The 23,227-nt window shown below is 43.4% G+C and overlaps 2 protein-coding genes across 2 annotated transcripts in view; one reads left to right on the top strand and one right to left on the bottom strand.

The window, feature by feature from the left end:
• Positions 1-5,387, top strand: part of AAMDC (adipogenesis associated Mth938 domain containing) — a 41,678-nt gene extending 36,291 nt beyond the window's left edge. Inside the window, exons 3-4 of the mRNA XM_044258456.1 lie at positions 2,650-2,745; positions 5,216-5,387. Coding sequence (XP_044114391.1) covers positions 2,650-2,745; positions 5,216-5,356 — 237 coding nt within the window. The 3' untranslated portion in view covers positions 5,357-5,387. The remainder of the gene's footprint in view (positions 1-2,649; positions 2,746-5,215) is intronic.
• A 6,695-nt stretch (positions 5,388-12,082) lies between these two features.
• INTS4 (integrator complex subunit 4) overlaps positions 12,083-23,227 on the bottom strand; it is a 114,486-nt gene continuing 103,341 nt past the window's right edge. The window contains exons 20-23 of the mRNA XM_044258455.1: positions 21,961-22,120; positions 21,623-21,766; positions 16,820-16,940; positions 12,083-12,851 (exon numbers count right to left, since the gene is read on the bottom strand). Coding sequence (XP_044114390.1) covers positions 12,673-12,851; positions 16,820-16,940; positions 21,623-21,766; positions 21,961-22,120 — 604 coding nt within the window. The 3' untranslated portion in view covers positions 12,083-12,672. The remainder of the gene's footprint in view (positions 12,852-16,819; positions 16,941-21,622; positions 21,767-21,960; positions 22,121-23,227) is intronic.

The raw sequence follows: 23,227 nt of genomic DNA, 5'->3' as shown, positions 1-23,227 counted from the left end.
ATGATAGTTGTCTTTCTGATTGACTTACTTTGCTAAGCATAATACCCTCTAGTTCCATCCACGTCATCGCAAATGGCAAGATTTCATTTCTTTTGATGGCTGCATAGTATTCCATTGTATATATATTCCACATCTTCTTTATCCATTCATCTTCAACCCATGTCTTTAAAGTGCCTACCTTGTAAAGTAGTGTTTAGTGGGGTCTTGCTTTTTAATCTAGACAGTCTTTGCCTGAAACTCTTTAGTCCAATGTTATTATTGATAAAGCTGTGTTTAAGAGTTTCACCTTGCTGTTTGCTTTCTGTTTGACCTCATGTTTTTCACTCCTTCCTTTTTGAGGATTAATCAACTATTTTTCAAATATTCCATTCTGTTTGTTTTTTGTTTTTGTTTTTGTTTTTAGCTTATGTGTGCGTGAGAGATTACAGAAAGAAAGAGATTGTTCTAGGAAAGATTCAGGTTCACACTTGAACTAATTATTCTACATACAATGGGCCAGGCCCTGGGCTAAGCACAACTCTATGTGGTCAGTAGGTTTATTTCTTTTGAGTCAAAAATGATGCTCCCTGCGCCTGGGTGGCGCAGTTGGTTGGACGACTGCCTTCGGCTCAGGGCGTGATCCTGGAGTCCCGGGATCGAGTCCCACATCGGGCTCCCAGCTCCATGGGGAGTCTGCTTCGCGGAGTCTGCTTTGCTCTCTGACCTTCTCCTCGCTCATGCTCTGTCTCACTGTCTCTCTCTCTCAAATAAATAAATAAAAAATCTTTAAAAAAAAAAAAAAAATGATGCTCCCTGGATTATAGTATTCTAATGAAGTTCATTAAGCTGAAAGTTAAACATGTTTCAGTTCAAATCCCAGCTCCACTTACTTAATAGTTGTGTATCTTGGCCAATGTGTATATATTTTGTGAATTTTAGTTTCCTTATCTATAAAACGAGAGTGGATGTTTTAGTGCTACTTTATAGGATCACTGTAGAGATCACATGGAGCAATTTCTATACATGTATTATGAAAACTGTAACTATGAACATGTTAAGATATTTCAGGATTTAACGAAAAGACTCATTTACTTTTCTTTTACCTTTATAAATATATAAATTTTATTCCTTTCTCCTGTCATCTTTCAAAACTGAAAAACTCTTCTTTCTTTGGTATATTTGTTGCCTTCATGACATTTTCAGTTTTTTCTTTATACCATGTCTAACTATGCTTAGAATGTACCCCTTCCATGACCACTGCATCAAGGCATAGTTCTTTCTGCTTATACTTAAAGATCCAATTAAAATAGCATGTCATACATGACAACTTCTCACTCATATTTACTCACTTGCTCTTCTGAAACCTTTGATTCTACTTTATCTCATCCTATTGTAACTATTTTCACACAATCACTATTCGTACCTCCCTAAAACTCGCAACTATTTGGCTTATCTCAGTATTTCCAGTATTGTGTATACAACGTGGTAGAGAGTAAGTGTACAGTAAATACCTCTTGACTGAATGAAAGGATATAGAAAGACAAATCAGGGAAGGAGGGCTTTGGTCTTCGCGCTTCAGTACTCAGAGTGTCATCCCTGTACAGATATGTAATAGGTGAAGCCCAGTGGTTGGGCTGGTATTTACTAAACTCCCACTTTACCATTACCATTTACCACCACCATGCAGTGGAAGCAACTCGGATGTCACCATCCTTTAATGTTGGATTAACGTTATTAAACATCTTATCTTTAATATCCCTGGGAGAATCTGGCAAGACTGTAGCAAGTGGCAGGTTTTAAAGCAAGAGTTGTTTTTTGGAGTTAAGTGGGAAAGGAGCTCAGAAAAAGGTTGATTTTTTTTTTTTTTAAAGATTTTATTTATTTATTTGACAGAGAGAGATTACAAGTAGGCAGAGAGGCAGGCAGAGAGAGAGAGAGGAGGAAGCAGGCTCCCTGCTGAGCAGAGAGCCCGATGCAGGACTCGATCCCAGGATCCTGAGATCATGACCTGAGCCGAAGGCAGCGGCTTAACCCACTGAGCCACCCAGGCGCCCCAGAAAAAGGTTGATTCTTATGAAATCTCTCCAAAGCTCCAAATTTTGGCTTGGTGTGAAGTGCTTTCTTCTCCCACCCTCTCTCTTTCCTCTCTCTCACCTGTCTCTCCAGCCATACTGAACTACCTACCTTCCAATCTCCGGGCTTTTCTTCCCTCTGAGCCTTTGTTCATGCTAGTCCCTGTGCTTGGAATGATTTATTCCACTGAGTTCCTTTAACCTGGCTAATTCCCATTTTTCCTTTAGGCCTCAGCTTGCATCTCAGCTTACCTCCTCTGGGATGCTTCCCTGACCATTTGTCCCGACTCTTCAGGTCTGAATGAGGTGCTCTTTCTCTGTGTTCACACAACACCCTGAACTAATGTCCTTGTAGCACTTGTAAAACTATTGACATTTCTTTTTAGTATCTGATATTTTTTACTAGACTTAGCATTCCTTAAGGCATTGAATCTTCTATTATTCCCAGGGCCCTGAATGATGCTTGACACAAAATAAACCTCAGTAAACATTTTCTCAGTGAATTAATAGGTGAAATGAGTGAATCCCCCAAGAATGCCAACTGCAAAGCAATGTTAAAAGAACAGGTAGCTGGTATGCTTTCTCTTTCCACATTCAGCATTCTCCTGGTGTGCAGCCTGCAGATGTGGAGGAAGTTGTCAAGAAAGGTGTGCAGACCCTTGTGATCGGCCGAGGGATGAGTGAGGCCTTGAAGGTAGGTATTAGTGAGCACAGCATTCCTGAGGACGGTTGGGGACCTCTTAGACTTTATCTTACTAATATGTCCTTCTTGGGAGCTCTTCTCAATATATCATGCACCCTCATTTTGCTGAGCCAGTGGATGGCCCAGGATAAAATAAGGGATGCTAGCTAGTACTCTTCCTCATCAGGGCTGAAGTCCCTAGTCCCTATCCAACCCTAGGCCTGTGTTGTTTCAACTATTTTTTTTTCATATTTTTTTTAGATGTTATTTCAGAGAGAGAGAGAGAGCGCATGAGAAGAGGGAGGGTCAGAGAGAGAAGCAGACTCCCTGCTAACCAGGGAGCCCAATTTGGGACTCGATCCCGGGATTCCAGGATCAGTTGCTTAACCAATTGAGCCACCCAGGAGCCTCTGTTTCAACTATTTTTCAGAACTTCTTCACCTGGAATTCTCAAGCTCTATAGCTATCAATATTTGGTTCTTTAGATTTTCACAATACTTCACATTTTTTTTTTTAGTACTTCAAATTTTTATAGTACTTTTTATCCTTTCCTTTTTATTCTTGAACATAGTCAAGTTATGCATTTTCCCCCTTTCGGAAAAAATACTTATTTTTATTGTATTTACAGAAATAATACATACTTATTGCAAAACAGTTGATGTAGAAATATTGAAGTAGAAAAGTGAAAGATCCCTACTCCCATCTCCAAATTCAATGTCTGTTGCTCCATGCAGCTGCAAATATATACTCTTATGCATACAGATACACATGTATACACTTTTTTTTTAAAAGATTTTATTTATTTGACAGAGAGAGAAAGCTCACAAATAGGCAGAGAGGCAGGCAGGGGGTTGGGGGGAAACAGGTTCTCCACTGAGCAGAGCCTGACATGGGGCTCGATCCCAGGACCCTGAGACCATGACCCGAGCCAAAGGCAGAGGCTTAACCCACTGAGCCACCCAGGCGCCCCTCACATGTATGTACTTTTAAGCATTTTTACATAAATAGGATCACACTGTACATGTGGGCAGCCCTTCGCATAAGTATACAGAGATCTACCTCATTCTCTCTTTTATATAAATGTCCTAAAATCTACTTCCCTACTGATAAAGGTGCTCTTTATTTATACATATTTTTAACCTATTTTTTCCCATTAAAGTAATTCCTTTCTATAAGGCTGTTGTTATTATAAAATTGTTGAAACACAGAAAAAATAAGGCATTTAAAAAAAATATTTCAGGGCTCTTTCTGAGGAGGTAGAATCTAATTAAAATCTATTTAAAATAATACTCAGCACAAGCCAGAGGTTAAAAAAAAATCCAATAATAGCTGCCTCTATTGGAAATCTTTTATATAAATTAATTGACAAACATTTATTCAGTGCCTCCTATGGGTATGAATATGTCCATGAAATTGTCTACTCTTCTATTTTCCAAGAGGCCCATGAACCTTGTTTATCTTACGTATCTTGTCTCCAGTGCCTAGAAGAGTGTCTATCCTTATATTTAACCTCCTCTGGGATGCTTCCCTGACCATTTGTCCCGACTCTTCAGGTCTGAATGAGGTGCTCTTTCTCTGTGTTCACACAACACCCTGAACTAATGTCCTTGTAGCACTTGTAAAACTATTGACATTTCTTTTTAGTATCTGATATTTTTTAAAAGTCAGTGCCTATGGACAAATGGTCAGGGAAGCATCCCAGAGGAGGTTAAATATAAGGATAGACACTCTTCTAGGCACTGGAGACAAGATACGTAAGATAAACAAGGTTCATGGGCCTCTTGGAAAATAGAAGAGTAGACAATTTCAGATCGTAACAAATGCTGTGAAGACAATGGTGACTTAGGAGGGGCTGCTCTAAATGGAGCAGTCAGGAAAGGCCTTTCTAAGGAGATATTTGAACTGCAACATCCATACATTGTGAGTAAACTCCATCCTCACACCACCCTGTGTGTATTTTTATCCCCATTTTATAGAGGAAGAAACTGGGGTTGAGAAACTTTAGATAGCTGGCCTACAGGGCAAAAGTTAGACTTTAGACTCAGGTTGGAGTGACCCAGACATTCAACATACTGACATTTTCCATGCCTTAGCTGAATTCGTTTTCATACCAGCCCTGTGAGCTAGGTATTATTATCCCCATTTACAGACATGGAAACAAAGGGTCAGAGAATTGAATTCACTTACCCAAGGTCACACTGCTAAGATTTAAATCCAAAACTGTTTGACTCCAAAATCCATTATTTTCCATTTCCATTTCACCTAAGCTTTGTACATGCAGGACGCTTCTGTCAACTTCTTAGAAGCCTTGTTGAATCCTTGGGGCTCCCTGTCAAATTTTGGATGGTGACATGCTGGGTGATCGAGTAGGGACTGTTGTCATTGTCCAATTTTGTAGAGAACCCTTGCCTCATGGCAGGAAAGGAAACCCAGGAAAGGAGTGCCTTTCCCCTGACTTACTCATCTTTTTCCCTCTTCCCAGGTGCAGCCGTCAACTGTGGAGTACCTCGAGAAACAAGGCATTGATGTGCGGGTCCTCCAGACAGAGCAGGCAGTGAAGGAGTATAATGCCTTGGCTGCCCAAGGCATCAGAGTGGGAGGGGTCTTCCATTCTACGTGCTGATGGAGCCTTAAGAATAAATCACTAAGCAAAAGTGCCTTTGACCATCACTCTTCGCACTCTCCACACCGGCCTCCCCAAGCATTTTTATTTTTTTTTATTTTTTTTATTTTTAAAGATTTTATTTATTTATTTGAGAGAGAGAGACAGTGAGAGAGAGCATGAGCGAGGAGAAGGTCAGAGAGCGAAGCAGACTCCCCATGGAGCTGGGAGCCTGATGTGGGACTCGATCCCGGGACTCCAGGATCACGCCCTGAGCCGAAGGCAGTCGTCCAACCAACTGAGCCACCCAGGCGTCCCATCCCCAAGCATTTTTAAACAGCTGTTCATGCCAGGTCCTGTGCTAGGCTTTGGGATGCATGGATGACTAAGACCAGGTCCCTCTCTGAGGTGAACTGAAAATCCGGAGAGAAGACAGATGTACATAATACACTAAATATTAGGCCAGAAATATGAGAAAATAAAGGCAAAAATAATGCCTTCTGCTTTGAAGGCCAAGGAAAAGTTCAAGTGCATTAAAATTACATTGCAACTGATGCTCTGCCATTAATTCAAACAAATTTTATTGAGTACCTTGTATGTCAGACACTGGTATAGGCTCCAGAGAAACAGCAATAAAAGTCATAACCTCACAAAGCTTATATTCTAGTGGGGAAAAGAAACAATAAGTACATAATGTAAGTAGAGCCTGTTATAAAGGAAAGTAAGGCAGAATAAGAAGACAGAGTAAAGAAGGCTATTTCAGGGGCACCTGGGTGGCTCAGTGGGTTAAGGCCTCTGCCTTCAGTCATGATCTCAGGTCATGATCTCACAGTCCTGGGATCGAGCCCCCATCAGGCTCTCTGCTCTGAGGGGAGCCTGCTTCCTTCCCCTCTCTCTGTCTACCTCTCTGCCTACTTGTGATCTGTCAAATAAAAAAAAAATTTTTTTAAAGGCTATTTCAGATATGTGGTCAGGAAAAGCCCTGTGCAGATGGCATATGAGCAGACCCCCGAGTGAAGTGACAGAGCCCTCCAGTTATAGGACAGGAGGAGCTCTGCCATGATACTTGGGTAAGTATACTTGGGTATAGTAGAACAGGCAAGCTGTTCTACTAGCTACACCTGAGCCTGGCTGGATAGGTCTCTTTGGGCTGCAGATTCTCTTGCTATAAAATGATGGGGCTGGACTAGCTGCTCTGTAACCGCCATGAATAGTCTTTGTTCCTTTAAATACCAAGTATCTATTGTGAAGGATTAGAAGACAGAACTATGATAAATTATCAACATCACCTTACTTTTCATTCCTCCCCCTCTTTAAGGAGTTAGGAGTATGGGCTTTGGTGTCAAGTAGCCTTGACTTTGAACTGTGGCTTTCTGCCACTCACTGGTTGGGGATTTATTTCATCTTTTAGAGTTGCACTGTTCTCATCTGTCAGATTGGGATAATAATTAGTACCTGGAGTTATTTTGTAGGTATTCATACAATGTCTTAGCACACTGCTTTGCATGTAGTAAGGACTCAATAAACTGAAGCCATTGTTATCATTATATTTTGATTAATGGGTCTGCTCTGTGTCAATTAGTTTCATTTATGGTTCATAATACAGCAGCCTATTTCATAGGCTCATAGAATGCAGGAGCCCAAAGGAACTATCGACTATTCTTTTTTTTTTTTTTTTTTTTTTAGATTTTTATTTATTTATTTGACAGAGAGAGATCACAAGCAGACAGAGAGGCAGGCAGAGAGGGAGATAGAGGGAAGCAGGCTCCCCGCTGAGCAGAGAGCCCGACGCGGGACTCGATCCCAGGACCCTGAGATCATGACCTGAGCCGAAGGCAGTGGCTTAACCCACTGAGCCACCCAGGCGCCCCGGAACTATCGACTATTCTCTCACTGAATCTCTTTCATGCCCATTTATGGAGTCTCTTACTAAAGTTTTTATGACTACTTATTGCTGGGCCCTGGGAGTACAGGAATGAGTAAGTTATAATTCCTGCCCTCAGGAGTTACATAGGAGAGAAAATTCAACAGACATTGATACAGTGTGTTAACATTATAATAGTTACAAGGTCCAATGATGGCCTAAAGGATGGCCTACTACCAGGATGGAAGGGAAAGAAGGAAGACATCACCAAGACCATGACACAAGCGGAGTCTTAAAAAACAAGGTATTTGTTTATTCACCAAACATTTGGCAACTTTTAACTAAACATTTACTAGGTCAAGTATTTATCACAACCATAATTAATATCCCAGCCCTTGTTGAAGTCACAGCCCCAGAAAGCTGGTTTTTGCTCCATGTGATCCTGTCACAGGCTTGGCCCAATTGGGCATCCGACTACACAGCCAGTCCACAGACTGAACAGTAACTTAAGATGTGGCTTGGCAAGAAAAGGTGAGCAAAGACCATTGGAATGGAAAGCAAAGAGATCTTTCCAAGTTCACCCTGCAAGGAAGTGGCAGAGCCAAGATTAGAACCTGATTCTGTGTCTTGATCTCTTTCTACTATATACCTCCTTAAAAGGCCCATGGGAGTGGGGTACCTCACTGGCTCAGTCAGTAGACCATATGACACTTGATCCCAGGGTTGGAAGTTCAAGCTCCACATTGGGCATAGAGTTTGAGGGGAGAAAAAAAAAAACTTACCATGGAAGTAAGATCCTCACAGACCTGACTCCCAGCCTAGAGGTCTGGGCAAGTCCTGTTTAGTGCCCTTTTTACAACCAGCTAGTTGGCAGAGATACAGGATCTTTCTAGATCTCGGCTCAAAAAGCCAGGCACCTATGTAGCTAGGAGGGTATTTGATAAAATTCAGATTGTTTCTCTATTGATGCAATCGACTTTTTTTTTTAAGTGAAATGTAAAGTTAGACATCCAGTGGGTGTTGGACTAGGTGTGGGTGTAATCCGTGTTCCTAAGCAAGTTGTCTCCACATTAGAGAGAACTTAGCACAAACTTCTTAGAGACAGAAATCTCTGGCACTGAGATCATTAAACTTTGTATAGAACCTGCTCATAAATAGCTCCTATTTCTGAATCTGTTCTACATGGTCATTGCTGAAAATGGATAGAACCTGGAGAGAAGCTGTTTTTCCACATGACACTACACTTAGTCCCATGTCTTCATCATTAAGCCCTTTGATTTAATTTGCAGGTAGCATAGCCTTCACTCTGCCCACACTTAATTTCTTCTAGCTTGAGTGGTTCCTAAGACAAGAATTCTACCAAATGCTTTCTGTGTGCCCTATAATTCCCTTTGCAGAAGTCAATCTTGTCAAAGCCAAATATAAAGTCCTTTTGGAAACCTGATTCCCAGGGCTGGCTTTTGCAGGCATGCCATGGTACTGCTAAGTTTGCTCCAGATTCATAGACTCATTCACTCTTTTCCCACCTGGTATGTGCCTGTCACTGTGCTGGGGATACCACACATGTGTTCTTACTGTGCAAGGACTCAGATTAATTGGAAGAGACAGACTTGTAAATGTATGGTGATGGTATGGACATTGCAAACTGCCACAAATCTACCTAGAGAGCAGTTTTATCTCAGGATAACCTAACGTTTATTTATTTATTTTTTTACGATTTTATTTATTTATTTGAAAGAAAGAGAGAGATCACAAGTAGGCAGAGAGGCAGGCAGAGAGAAAGGGGGAAGCAGGCTCCCTGTCGAGCAGAGAGCCCAATGCGGGGCTTGATCCCAGGACTCTGAGATCATGACCTGAGCTGAAGGCAGAGGCTTAAAACCCACTGAGCCACCCAAGCGCCCCTCATTTATTTTTTAATTGGGCTTTTTTTTTTTTACATGAAAATGCAGATTTCTGGCTCTTCTGGAAGAATCAGAAGATCTGATACCACCAGGCCCACACTTAGAAACCACTGAGCAGGGCGCCTGGGTGGCTCAGTGGGTTAGGCCGCTGCCTTCGGCTCAGGTCATGATCTCAGGGTCCTGGGATCGAGTCCCGCATCGGGCTCTCTGCTCAGCGGGGAGCCTGCTTCCCTCTATCTCTCTCTCTGCCTGCCTCTCCGTCTACTTGTGATCTCTCTCTGTCAAATAAATAAATAAAATCATAAAAAAAAAAAAAAAAGAAACCACTGAACAGAGCTGAAGAGCAACTACTTTCTGACCCTGACTGAAGGACCTGACCTTACCTTCCGACAGGCCACTTGACTCCTTTTTTCCTGCCTACCTTTCTTTAAAATGGGTTTCCATTTGTGAACCTGCAACAGAAACTTAAATAAATATGCTTCAAGAACATACAAAAGGCTGTCAGAACACAGAGGCAATGCGCCAAGCCCACAGGAGACACAAAATACCTTCTAGAATGAGGTTCAGTCCTGGAGAATGAGAAGAAGCTACAGGAGACCCTCTGAGGAACATATTCCAGGGCTCAGGAGGTCCAAAGGTCTGAGACCAAGACAGCCTGGTGAGTGTTGGGCATAACTACAGAATTCTCTAGTGCCAGAGAAGTACACAGAACGTGTGGCACAGGCAGTAGGAGGCTGGAGATGACAGAGGCATGAAGAGCCTTTGAGAACAGGACGTTAGACTTAATTCTGGGGCCAGCAGTGGGCGTTAGTCAAAGGGACTAAGCAGGGGAATGGCCCGAACAGATCTGGGTTTTAGATCACTCTGCAAGCTGTGTGAAGAATGGACTGAAGGGAACAGATCTGAGGCAAGATCTTGAAGCAGCTAATGCCACATTTTAGGAGATGATGGTGTTCTGCATTAGGATAGAAACCAAGTATGAGAAGACGATTGAGTCAAGAAATATTTAAGGAAGAAGAATCTAAAGGGCCTGTTTATCTGAGGGGTGCAGGAGTCCAGCTGACACACAGGTTTCTGGCTTTGACTGCTGGATACGTGGGAGACCACTTACACAGAACAACAGACCTGTTACGGAAACATGTTGGACTAAAAAGCAAAAGACCTGGGTTCCAGTCTTGGCATTACCATGAATTCAGTCTCATGTTTCAGAATCTGATAATTCAGGGTTTTCAAAGGAATTTATTTTATTTAAAACATTTTAAAAAATTTTTAAATTAACATTCAAAGAAATTTAAAAGGTTGAGTCCAATCTCTTATATGAGACTTGAATTCCTCTGCAAGAAACTTGTCAGGAGCCTGTTCAACCTCTGCTAAACACATCCAACATAGACAATTCATCTCCTAATGCAACCCATTCTATTCTTACACAGCTTTTAAAAACTTCTCTTGAAGGTATGCAAAAATCTGCCCCTTAGTTCATCTCTAGCTTTGGTGGAAAAAAAATACTCTGTTTTGCATGTTAAGACCTAGGATAAAGTCCTGGCATTTCCCTTTAGGAGAAAAACATTACCTCAAAAGCTCAATTTCCCCACCTTTGAAATGGGGGATGACTTGAGGATTTCTATAGCAGGAGTACCATAGCTGAAGAGGATGCAGCACAGCCTTCATGCAGAAGCCTTCACACTTTCTATAGCGAGTGCACAAGGCGCTCTGTCGGTGGGCAGCCATGGGTCTCAATGTCTTAAAGCACTGACCCAGCCATCATCAGATGGTGCTTGGGTAAGAACAGTGACAGGATTTGGCCTAGCTCCCAGCTTCTTTATCACCAGGGCAGGCACTTTTGTCACAGTATCTTTTTGACACATGAGAGCTCAGTGATGTCACATTCCTGAGATACACGAAACAAGCAAGCCCACTAGAAAAGTAACCTAGCTCCTTGAAGAGCTTTCTTCCCTTAGTGCCACTCTGGCAGGGATGGCATTCTGGAGCCAGACTGCCTGGGTTCAAACCCCAGCTCTGTTATCTACTAGTTGTATGACTGTGGCCAAATTGCTTAATTTTCTAAATCCAATTGCCTTGCTTATAAAACAAAGAAAACAGTACCTACTTCATAGAGTAGCTGTGAGGGTTAAATGAGTTAATTCATGGAAAAGGCTCATATCACTGCCAGGCACAAATCAAGTGCATTAAACCAAAAGCCAAACATGCTTGAATTCAAATTCCAGCATCACCTGAGTCGTTCTATAATCCTGCTATTATTTTTATAAGCTTTCCAAGTACCACATAAGATCAAGACTGGTTGCAGATTCAGATTCTACCAAGCATTATTTGATTAAACCCATTCAACAACACTTAAGGTATAATTATCTCTATTTTATGGCTGAGGAAAGCCAGGTATAGAGAGCTGAAGATGTAAAGGCTTTTTCCGTATTTCCCAGAGGTGGCAGAGCCCAGGCCTTGGGAACCATCTTGGATTTGAATGAAAACAGCTTTATACTTACTGTCCAGCCTCCCTCCCAGGCTTCTCTGAGGTCTCCGGAAGACTCAGTTGGCTGCAGCAAGGATTAAATGGCAGGTAGCAGGGCCCACACACAGTTAACGCCCCTGGAGCATTTACTGCTCTTATACTGTAGCTACACCAGTAACTCACATGCAGCTCCAACCCTGGAGTCATCAAAGATGCAGTGGGAAATGCCTTTATTTCTTATACTGGATCACTTTTCCATAATCCTTGATATCCTAAAATATGGCCCTCATGCATTATTTTGGTTCTAAGGGTAATGACAGGCAAGATCAAGAATCTCTCTCAAGGGGGCGCCTGGGTGGCTCAGTGGGTTAAGCCACTGCCTTCGGCTCAGGTCATGATCTCAGGGTCCTGGGATCGAGTCCCGCATCGGGCTCTCTGCTCAGCAGGGAGCCTGCTTCCTCCTCTCTCTCTGCCTGCCTCTCTGCCTACTTGTAATCTCTCTCTGTCAAATAAATAAATAAAATCTTTAAAAAAAAAAAAAAGAATCTCTCTCAGGGATGAAAATGATTCATTCTCCAGCTATTCATCCAGTCCTTGGTGTAGCTACTGCCTGAATTAGGAAAGACCTTCTTGGCAAGATAGTGATGTCTAAGGCCATTCAGGAACCATTGGTGGTGAGAAAGTATAGCTGTGAAAGGAGTGGGTCCTGGCAAACAGACTGCTGATTTAAAAAACAAGATTATGCTCCAGTAAGCCGTTCTTTAGAGGTGGCTACAAAAGTTTGTTTCACACTCAAGGAACATAACCATGTGATATAAATATTGAATCTACAGCCACATAATATTTTTAAGGACCAGGAACTAGAACAGCGAAGTGTTTTTTCAACTTTATTGGGGGACTGTCAGGGAAGGAGGAGGTGTAGACTTGAAGGTTTTTGGTTTTTTAATGCAAAATAATTTATTGTGTGTTTGATACCAGATGAGACTAGACAGGTCATGGTGCCCATGCCTACATGCCATCTCCAGGTGAAGTGCTCTAGGCTTCTGCCTCACTCTGCTAACTACGAAGGGCCTTCCCAGCCTCGGCTCTACAGATTGCTGGTGACTCAGCGCCTTGCGGGTTTGGGCATTATGTAAACTTTCACAGACTTGCTGAAGGGGATGGTGCCCTCGATGCTGGTTTCCACCTGGGGTGACACCTCACCGCCCTCGATCCATGGGGATTTTGGAATGCGAGAACTGGAGTTGTAGGCCAGCAGCAGCCTAACTTCCACCTGGCATGGTTCTGGAAAAAAAAGACAAAAGAAATCCTCTATGACTGGGCAACTGCTAGGAATTGGGAAGAAATGTCAAGTAAAAGCCACATCAAAGACAGAAGCAGTAAGGTTTCTAAACATTTCTTCATCTGTCTTCAACCCTTCCCCCTCACCAACCAAAGACACTTTCCCAGCCTGAATCCTGCGAGGCTGAGCCCGAGCCTACAGATGAGCTGCTTCTCCACCACCTCCTCCTCCAGTCCCTGTGGGCTCTCTGCAGCTCAGATCTGTGGCTGATCAGAGACGACTAAAAACTTTGCCTCAGAGGCCTTCTGGCTTCCAGAGAGGGCCACATGGGCCTGCACAGGGCTGTTTCTCATGGCCAGATAACCAGGCTCTACCTGTGTGGCTGAGCCTGGGCATCAGGGCCGCAAACACCGCAGACGCTACCGTCTTAGTGGAGAAGCAACCTTGATTTGATTAGGAAACAGTTCTGACAAGAAATTCTCACCAATGAACAGGAACACATTTCAGGGACCTAAAATCATGTCACTAAACCTTCCTTTCTTTCATGCATGTAACAGGCCCGAGTGAGCAAGTAAGCCCTCTCTCAAATTGCCGCCCATCTGCTGGGAACAGAGACAGTTACAAAAGCAGCACAGCGCTCTAATCAAATCTGTAAGGACAGTGAGGAGGGGGCCCAGGAGGGCTTTGTTTATTTTTTAATCAATTTCTTTTTTTTTTTTTTTTTTAAGATTTTATTTATTTATTGTCAGAGAGAAAGTGCACAAGCAGGGAGAGTGGCAGTCAGAGGGAGAAGGCGGCTCCCACCTGAGCAGGGAGCCTGATGCAGTACTTGATCCCAGGACCCGGGGATCATGACCTGGGCTGAAGGCAGACGCTTAATAGACTGAGCCATCTAGATGTCCCCAGGAAGACTTTAGAATAAAACACCTGCTCTGTGTCAAGCACACAACCCCAAGAGTTCTTACCCTGCTACACCACAAAAGACTGTCATAAACCCCCCTCCCCCCGTAAAAGTCCAAAGGCTCTGAAAGTTTCTAAGTGAAGGTGCAAATTCACATTGGTGGCAGTATTTAAACCCACTTGATACAATGAAGCAATTAATCTTTCTGTTAACCATGTGGCTTCTACAAAGGACAGGGAGAGTATTTCAGAAGAGCCTAAGGGCAGGTGCAAAGGGCCAGGAACAGAGTAAGCTTGGGATATCCTCTTAATTTTCATGTGACTGGAGCAAAATGTGCAAGTATTAAAGATTAGCCCAATGCTAAGAAATACAGAGGAGAAAAGTGAGAGCTGGATGGATCTAAATGAACAAGGGCAGAGGTCCCAGAACTTCTTGATGCCTCTCCAGACCTCTTCCTAGTCACTTCCAGACTTCTCTGTAGGGAGGAAAACAGAGACCAAATTGCTGTCCTCCAGGAAGGGGAAGGTTCCCAAGAAGCCAGAGCAACCTAGCCGGCCCAAGAGCGGCCTCAGCACCACCACGTACCAGCCACGTGGTACGAACACAGCTGTGTAATATGGGGTGTATCTGTAATGAAACCAGTGCTGCACTCTGGTATCAGGGTCTGGTATCAGCTATCCCACTATGCTCCCCTCTTTTGTCCCAGATGGCTGTTGCCAACCCCAACCACAATCCAGCCCCAACTCTCACAGCGCTTTCAGCCAAATCCTGGTGAGGTCAAAGGACTCAGCCCAACTGTTCCTTGTGCCCTCCCTGCATGTAGTAAGAATGGCAATTCAAACCACTGCCTTAAGAGGAAAGGAGAGGGGAGAGAAAATGAGAGACAGTGGGAGAAAAAGACAAAAGATTATATGGGACAAATCATGCAACCTATTCATCATGCCTGGAAGAACAGCTCTCCTATGAGGTATATATTCTTGCTCCTATCTTACAGGTAAAGAAAATGAGACAGAGAGGTAAAACGACTTTCTTGGGGAGGTACAGCAAGGGGGGCAGAATCTAGAACCAGGTCAGAGTGACTCAAGCTTCCGACATGGCAATAGCCTGCCTCTCAGAGGAGAGGCCCCTGGTAGGGAGCTGCTGAAGGACTGCATGGAGGAAATGCTCCCCAGCACTAGACCCCATCTCCTGGATTAGCACAAAGACAGCGCAGGGCATTCAGAATGAGAACACATCTCACTAGTGTCCCAGGCATCCCAGGTCAGAAGGGAACATGGTATAATGAAAACACAAGGGATTTGGGAGTTGGGAAATCTGCATGCCAGCCTCAGTGGCCCTATGATCCACTACATGGGCCTCCACTTATGCATCTTAAAATGAAAAAAAGGGGGGCGCCTGGGTAGCTCAGTCGGTTAATAAAGTGCTATACTGAGAAAAGAGAGATCTGTAATAGCAATCTCTCAGAGCAGGTGATCCTGAACGAATCAGAATTCTTCAGGCTCATGATAGCCAAGATGGTAGCCCTGGCTCAGGCAAGGAGCTACTGTAGGAACGGGGCGAGTCACTAGGCCCTGCCAACACCCCTGAGGCTCTTCTGAGATCTAACGTGCAACTAAGTGCTTCTCTGAACCTTGGGCCTTCCTCAACAATGCTGTCAACAGCATTATCTTTCTAGCATATTGTGTCCATGTCTAGGATCCCTTTATCAGAACAGATTAGAATAAGAAATTCTGCCTTCCTGTAGTAGTGCAGAACACTCCAGGCAGCAAAAATATAAAATGAGAGATGCTTAGGGAGGAAGATCCTGGGTAAAGCATTGCTGGATGCTTCCTCAATTGTGCCAGGCCCAGGGTTACTGACTAGACCCCCAAAGGGCTGCCCTGATATTTAACAGCACTCTTTTCTCTTTGTGAAAACCTTATTATGTCATTTATACTCACCTAACACCCCTGATAGAGGGAAACCAATAATAATGGCATTAGTTACTCATGTATTTAAAAATTCAGTGAAGGGGTGCCTGGGTGGCTCAGTGGGTTAAAGCCTCTGCCTTCGGCTCTGGTCATGATCCTAGGGTTCTGGGATTGAGCCCCGCATCGGGCTCTCTGCTCAGCAGGGAGCCTTCTCCCCGCCCCACGACTTGTGATCTCTTGTCTGTCAAATAAATAAATAGAATCTTTTTAAAAAGTCTTAAAATTTTTTTTTCAGTGAAAAAAAATTCCAGAATGCATCCACCTATTTCTAAAATAAACCAAATTTGGTGGCATGAAACTCTTTCTCCAGTAATAATCATGCTTCTAAATCATCTTTAGTGATTTAGGAAATACGGTAAGGCCAATTCTCCCCCACATTTTAGGTTCTGTAGACTGAGTCTCTTTTTCAAGTTTCAAAAGCAGCCTTACACACTTGAAATGTAATGTCTGTCGTGCTTGTAGTCTCCCATTGTATTCTTAAGAATTTTTAAAAATACTTATGTAACCTTCCTATCTTTTCACAAATTATTAAAGTATCACATTAAACCAGTCCTGTGGGAAGGCAGGACAGTAATAGTTGTCATTTTACTTGTTTCAGGGGAATGAACTGAATGGTTCATAGGCAAAAACAGAAAAGTTTTAATTCGGGGCAAGAAATATAAAACTGCTTAACTTCCAGACAGAGCAAGGCTCAGAACTAACTCCTAGGTGGAGAACTATCATCTTCATTTTGAAAGTGAGGAAACAGTTTCAGTAGGCAGAATGGCTTGTCCGAGACTATGTAGCAAGTCACTGGCAAAGACAGGACAAATAGTGTGCTGGTATCCAGCTGAGGGCTCTTTCCACGAGATTCCTGTCTATTATAACTCCTGTACATCTTCTGACAAAATCTTGGGCCTCGAGCAATCAAAGCAATGCAGCAAATGAATCTAAGTGCAGCAAGTTTGGGGTTTTAAACTCCTTAAGAAATCAAGTACAGTCCTCAGCAGGCCTGACAGAACCATGTATTTTTGAAAAGTACAAAAAACCAAATGCCTACAAGTAAGTGTGATCCCTAGGAGCATATTTTCCTGTCCACCCTGGTCCACTGACCCTTTACCTGTCCAGGCAGTGTGGGAGAGGTACACCTGAGTGATAAGCCGGTGGCGCCCTGGGCCAGGATTCCGGAAGTCGGCTGGCTTAGGATGAATCATCTGAGCCTGGCCATCTGGATATAAGACCTAAGAGGTGAGAGAAATGAGAAAAAGAGACAGAGGGGCTATGAGTTTTCAACAAAACTGTGCCATCTGTTGTGAACCTCAAAAGAGGAGGAACAGAAGACACCAGCCTTCACTAAGAACGGTTCCTGGAGCAAGGGACAACACTGTAGGCATCTCTGTATTCCCTGCCCCAGCACAAAGCAGTGTTTGGTAAATGTCCCTGAATTCATGGTGAAGAAGTGACAAGAGTCAAGTGCCTCTATTAAGTACAAAAACACGTACAAATACCAGTCCTGATGGAAAAGGCACCCCCATCAGGATGACTTTCTCTTTCCTCAGCTCTTAATCACTTCATGGGCCATGATCCACCACCAACCAAAAAGTATTAAGAATAATTTTCTAGAGGCACCTGGGTGGCTCAGTGGGTTAAAGCCTCTGCCTTCTGCTCGGGTCATGATCCCTGGGTCCTGGGATCAAGCCCCGAATCGGTCTCTCTGCTCAGCGGGGAGCCTGCTTCCTTCTCTCTCTCTCTGCCTGCCTCTCTGCCTACTTGTGATCTGTCTGTCAAATAAATAAACAAAAATCTTAAAAAAAAATAATTTTGTAACTGCATTCTCTACTCTTCTCTAGGATGCTAAAAAGCACTTTCTACTGCTCTTTCTGTCAAAGAAGTGTCTGCTCGGTTAAAAAATAAAATTCAGCCAAGTAAATTTGAAGATCTAATTGGCTTTATTAAGAGTCTAGCAAGTAGAGAGATGCTCTGCGGAGCTGGACAAAATGGGAAGACACATTCCTGGAATAGGTTGAAACTGTAATTAAGTCTTAGTTTTCTGTTGTGGGGGCAAAGGACTCCAGTTTGGACTTGTTTTCTTGTTTTTTTTTTTTAACAGCTGGGCAGTTCTCAAATCTCACACAGGGCCAGAGTACTTTCCTCACATCCCAGGGTAGCCTCACCACTACCTGTGCGGACAGCCTGTTGCACAAATGAACCAAACCAACAGATGCAGCTTATCGGAGAACTGAGGGCCTCGACTATGGAAACCTACCAGTAAGGACAGAGAAGGAAACTGCACATGCCTTTCAACTTTGAAACTCTGGAGAGGCCTGGCTCAGCCCACCTGCCCCATAATGAGAGAAGACTTCAACTGCCTCCATGCTGACCTCAAACTTTCTAATTGTTTAAGTTCTTCTTTCCAGTTTATCTCTTAATTCAGGCAAAAGACCCAGAAGGCAAAACATTCCCTGATGGTAACAAAAACAAGCAATAACAACTGCCCTGAGCCAACAAGAGCCCTTGTGGTTGACTCCAAGACAATCATGACTTAAGCTTCACTGCCCACCTGCAAGTACCCACCGACCTTTGTCCCACAATTTCCTCAAAGAAACCTGCAAGTGTTTTCAGACCTTAGGAGATTGTCTTTGAGACACTAGTCCGCTGTCTTTCCAGAGTTGGCCTCACTGAAAGGAATTTTGTCTTGTTTCACCACTGCTCCTTTATGTGTCTTTGGATTTTGTCACCAGGGAGTGGCCAAACCTGGTCTATTTGGGACCCTTAAGGGTCAGGTGCCCTTGCACCCCTGTACCCCAGCTACACTAATCACCTTTCACCTGCCCAGAACAGAAGCAGTAACGGTCTGGACAGCACCTTCCTCCCATCAGAGCTGTCCCACAAGGAGCAGTGAGTCCCCCACCACCCCACCTGCAGAGGCACCAGAAGAGTCTGATCAGGCACATGGTAGAGTGACTTTGGAGACTTTTCAGTACAGTCTAGAAGGTGACCCTTACATAATCTGCCTGCAACTTCACTTATGCTCAGTTGGTCACTGAACTTTTTCTCAGGGATAAACGTGAAACAATAGTTCTCAACTCTAGCTGTGCATTAGAATCAGATAAGAGTTATTGTTATTATTTTTTTAAGGATTTATTTGACAGAGAAAGACAGCAAGAGAGAGGGAACACAAGCAGGGGGAGTGGAAGAGCAAGGAGCAGGCTTCCTGCTGAGCAGGGAGCTGGATCCCAGGACCATGATTGGAGCCGAAGGCAGATGCTTAATGACTGAGCCACCCCCAGTGGCTCTACTGGTACTGGTACTCATGGGCCCTCCTCTCAGGATTCCGATTTAACTGGTATAAGCTGAGGCCTGTGCATCATTACTTTTTAATGCTTTCTTAAATTGTGGTTAGGGTAGATAACCACTAATGTGGGGAAACAAAAACAAATAGAAAAAAAACCAATAGTACAACCTCATGGCCAACTCAGAATTACTTCTGTATAGGTCTTATGATTTATAATAAAGAATTCCTTTAAAAAAGACAAAAAGGGGCACCTGGGTGGCTCAGTGGGTTAAGCCTCTGCCTTCAGCTCAGGTCATGATCTCAGGGTCCTGGGATCCAGTACCACATTGGGCTCTCTGCTTGGCAGGGAGACTGCTTTCCCCTCTCTCTCTACCTGCCTCTCTGCCTGCTTGTGATCTCTCTCTGTCTCTCTCTCTCTGTCGAAGTAAATAAATAAAATCTAAAAAAAAAAAAAAAAAGAAAAGAAAAGAAAAAGAAAAAAGAAAAAAAAGGAATTCCTACTGGGAAGCCAGAGGTTTTTTCCCCTCTCTTGTCACCACAGCAAATCTTCAGAGCCTGACTCATTCGTATCTCTTCCAGGAAGGCTTCCCTGCCTGTCCCTGGCTATCTGTCCTCAGATTGTACTTAGTGTCAATGCTTGCATCCCTTCTTTTATTGGTAGCCCTTCTGCATAAATACCTCCTCGAGCCCTTATCCTTTGTTCTTACTCATCCTTTGAGACCTCCCCATGCACTGATGTCTCCACAAAGCACTTCTTTTCCTCAGCCTCCTACCACACTCTACAAACTAAATTCTCTCCATCATGTGCATGTATATTTTAAGCATATTACAGAATTTTTTATGTTAGCTAAAAACTGGAAATAAACCTGTAGGGAAGGAAAATTAATTTTTCCTCTACCCTTCTAAGTTCTTGACTAAGCTCACTCCTATAATAAAAGACAGATAAACAGGGAAAACAAAACAAAACAAAACACAAGTTTAATAACATGTATATGTTCTATATACATGGGAAATATCCAGGAAAACTGAACTCCCCCAAATGGCTCAAGTTATCACCTTAAATACCATCTTCCACTAAAGACAAAAGAAAGACGTTGAGGTGGAAGGGAGCCAGTTTTGGCTCAATGAACAAGCACAATAAACAAGGGTAAGACTGTTGTAAAACAAACAAACAAAAATTTTAAAGTAATCTCTGCATCCAACGTGGAGCTCCAGCTCCATCAACTGAGCCAACCAGGTACCCCTGTTATGCAAATTTAAGTTGATGGCTGCCCCACTGTAAAGAGTTTCTAGAGATTGTCCTCCTTCTCTTCCTGGTACAGAGGGAGACACCTCTACAAAGGATGATCTCCCTTATAAATGTAAATTTATCTCACAAAAGGGCAATTTCTCTGTTTTCAGAGATTCTCCTGTGTCTTCAGCCTCTTGAAAATAATTGCCCCAATAATCCTTATGCCAAAGAGATATCTGGGGTGGCATATTGTGCTCCCCTTCATTCCTGCCTTTGACACTTGCAAGTAGTTTCTCACACTGCAAGTTAAGTTAGTACAAAGTTCCATTATTTCACTGAACTAGTCAGTCTCTCTCTCTCTTTTTTTTTTAAAGATTTTATTTATTTATTTGACAGAGATCACAGGTAGGCAGAGAGGCAGGCAGAGAGAGAAGAAGGGAAGCAGGCTTCCTGCTGAGCAGAGAGCCTGAGGCGGGGCTTGATCCCAGGACCCTAAGATCACTACCCAAACCTAAAGCAGAGCATTTAACCCACTAAGCCACCCAGGTGCCCACCAAGTCAGTCTCTTAATCTTGGGAATAAGTCAGCTCCATTTCAACATGTTTCTTATTTCAGAAGTCAGTGTTGCCGACGGGTTCCCAAAATTAGGCCTTCAGTATGTGAGCAATCAGGTATTTAGTAAGAGGCCACAGTATTCTTCTCTTGTCTTCATCTGAGTGATGACTGAACTTCTGTTTTATAATTGCATGTTCATTGGTCTTTCACTGATACTGCACATCCTGAGGACAGGAATTTTGACACGTTTGCAACCCTAGTGCTTATCATGTGCAACAGAGTGAGCATTGCTACGTGGACGGATAGATGAGTGAGCAGTACTCTTTGTGGGGCTTAACTGCAGACTCTCTAAACCAACTGGCATCTCTACTGCATTTGCATGTGTCTCTAATATAGCTAACTTAGGAAAAAATACTCCCTAGCGCTTGCTTTTTTCAACCTTTAAATTCTGCTCACCAAGCTGACCCACCCACAGCCCAGAAAGGACTCATTTATTATAAATAAGTTTGCTTGTGGCCCTGAAAATACCAAGTCTGCACCTGTTACAAAACTAGAAAGGCCTCCATCATCCGGTAAGCACTCACCAGGTACCAGGGGCTACATATACTTTATCTCCTTTCACTCCCAATTGCTCCTATTTGTTAGTTGTAGAACCTGAGCTTCAGAGTTCAAAGTACCTTGCTCCAAACCACAACCAGCAGAAGAGATGGGATTCACACCCAGACTCTTTCTCAGAAAGACTCTCCAACCCCCGACAACTTTCTGTCCCTCAGACAGAAATCACAGGGCTGCTGGAGTTACAGTCAGTGTGGAAGCCCCGTGGGGACCGAACCCTGACAGACCTGGACCTTCACAGTGTTCTGAGGGTCCTGCACGTGTTCCAGGGTTGCATCGACATCCAGGGCCACAACCAACCCAGATGTAAACCGCAAAGGATTGTCTGACTCGCCTGCTGGCTCGATGATGGTGGCCGAAGCTTTGTGGATCTGTAAGCGAGAAGAAAACACAATGATTCTAAAGCCAGGCCATCCCTGGGCAACAAAACATGATCCGTGCACTGTCTCCATGGGCAGGGGGACATGTGGGAGCCCATCAGGGAAAAGGCCCTCGCCCAGATGCTCAACTGGTCAAAGATCACCAAGGCGAACAGTTTTGACTATCTCAACAGATGTGGCCTAACCTGTTCTGGAAGGGGGAGGTGCAAGAAGGTACTCTGCCGCAGCATGGTCTGTAGAATTTTGACCACTTCTACTGGTTTGGATGTCATAAGTCGGGGCATAAGGTCAAGAAGTTTGTCCACAAAGCTGTCCTGTAGGTGGGGCAAATCAGCAATAAAACACCTGGAAGAACAAACAGAAGCAACTGACTAGGCATTCATTTATGCAGGCTGAACCCCAAACATATGCCAAACCCCGAGGGATGAGAAATGATGAACTGAAGGAGTTCACGGTTCCTGACTGAGAAAGCTAGGCACCTAGAGAATTATGCCCTGGTGATGTGATCATAGGCCCGTTTACTGAATATTCGTCCTCATAGGCCTGTTTACTGAATATCTGTATTTGTCAGGTAGGCTCCGTGTTTTATGTGATCTTACTTAGTCCTTCCAGCAATCCTGTGCACTGCTGGAATTATTTTCGTATTAATAGATTCATTACTTAATTTAAGAAATACGTCTTTAAGACTTAGCAAGTGCCAAGTACTATCACAGGCACCAGGGACATAACAGCAAGCAAAAGAGAAGAAAATGCCTATCTTAATGAGGCTTATATTTGTTGATACGAACACTGAGATTCAGAGAAAATGACGCACTGAGGCTTTAAAAAGTTAAGTAACTCATTCCCTGTACTGATTCCACAATACTTCTGCCTTGCAGAAGGAGACGGTCAAAAAATCTTCCACTTAGGAGGTAATATCAATGCAGGGACTCTGGGGCTGAATGAAGAAAGACCGTCCAACCCTACATGACAGATGAAGAACTCTGGCACACCAGAGCTATCACCTTACCAAAAGTCTCCTCAACCCAACTGTACAAAAACAGACTCTCCACCTTAAAGAACCTAAAACCAAAAGTAAGGCATGAACTTAGTTGCAATTTGAAGCTAGACTCTTAAAGGGCCAAGCAAAGGGAATCATTTGCTAGAGAGCAGCGCCTATTGGTGAAGTATGATATTGCAACTCAGCTCTACATGGAAGACTGTCAAGTATAGAGTCATGGAAACTTCAGGTTTGGTGAAGTTCATGGGGGGAAGGATGAGGGGTGGAAGAATGAAGTATCAGACTTAATAAATGTCTGACTATAAAATCCTATATATGCCTTCCTCCTAGTATTATACTGGCAGCACACCACCTGTCTGGTCACTAACTCAACTACTATTTCTTCATGAAGACTTCCACTCATCTATTGCATCTGTTTTAACTAATTTACTCCATACAGAATTCTGAGAAAA

Source organism: Neovison vison, chromosome 7 (genome assembly GCF_020171115.1).
Source record: "Neovison vison isolate M4711 chromosome 7, ASM_NN_V1, whole genome shotgun sequence".
Classification (NCBI taxonomy): domain Eukaryota; kingdom Metazoa; phylum Chordata; class Mammalia; order Carnivora; family Mustelidae; genus Neogale; species Neogale vison.
This window is presented reverse-complemented; position numbering and strand designations above follow the sequence as displayed.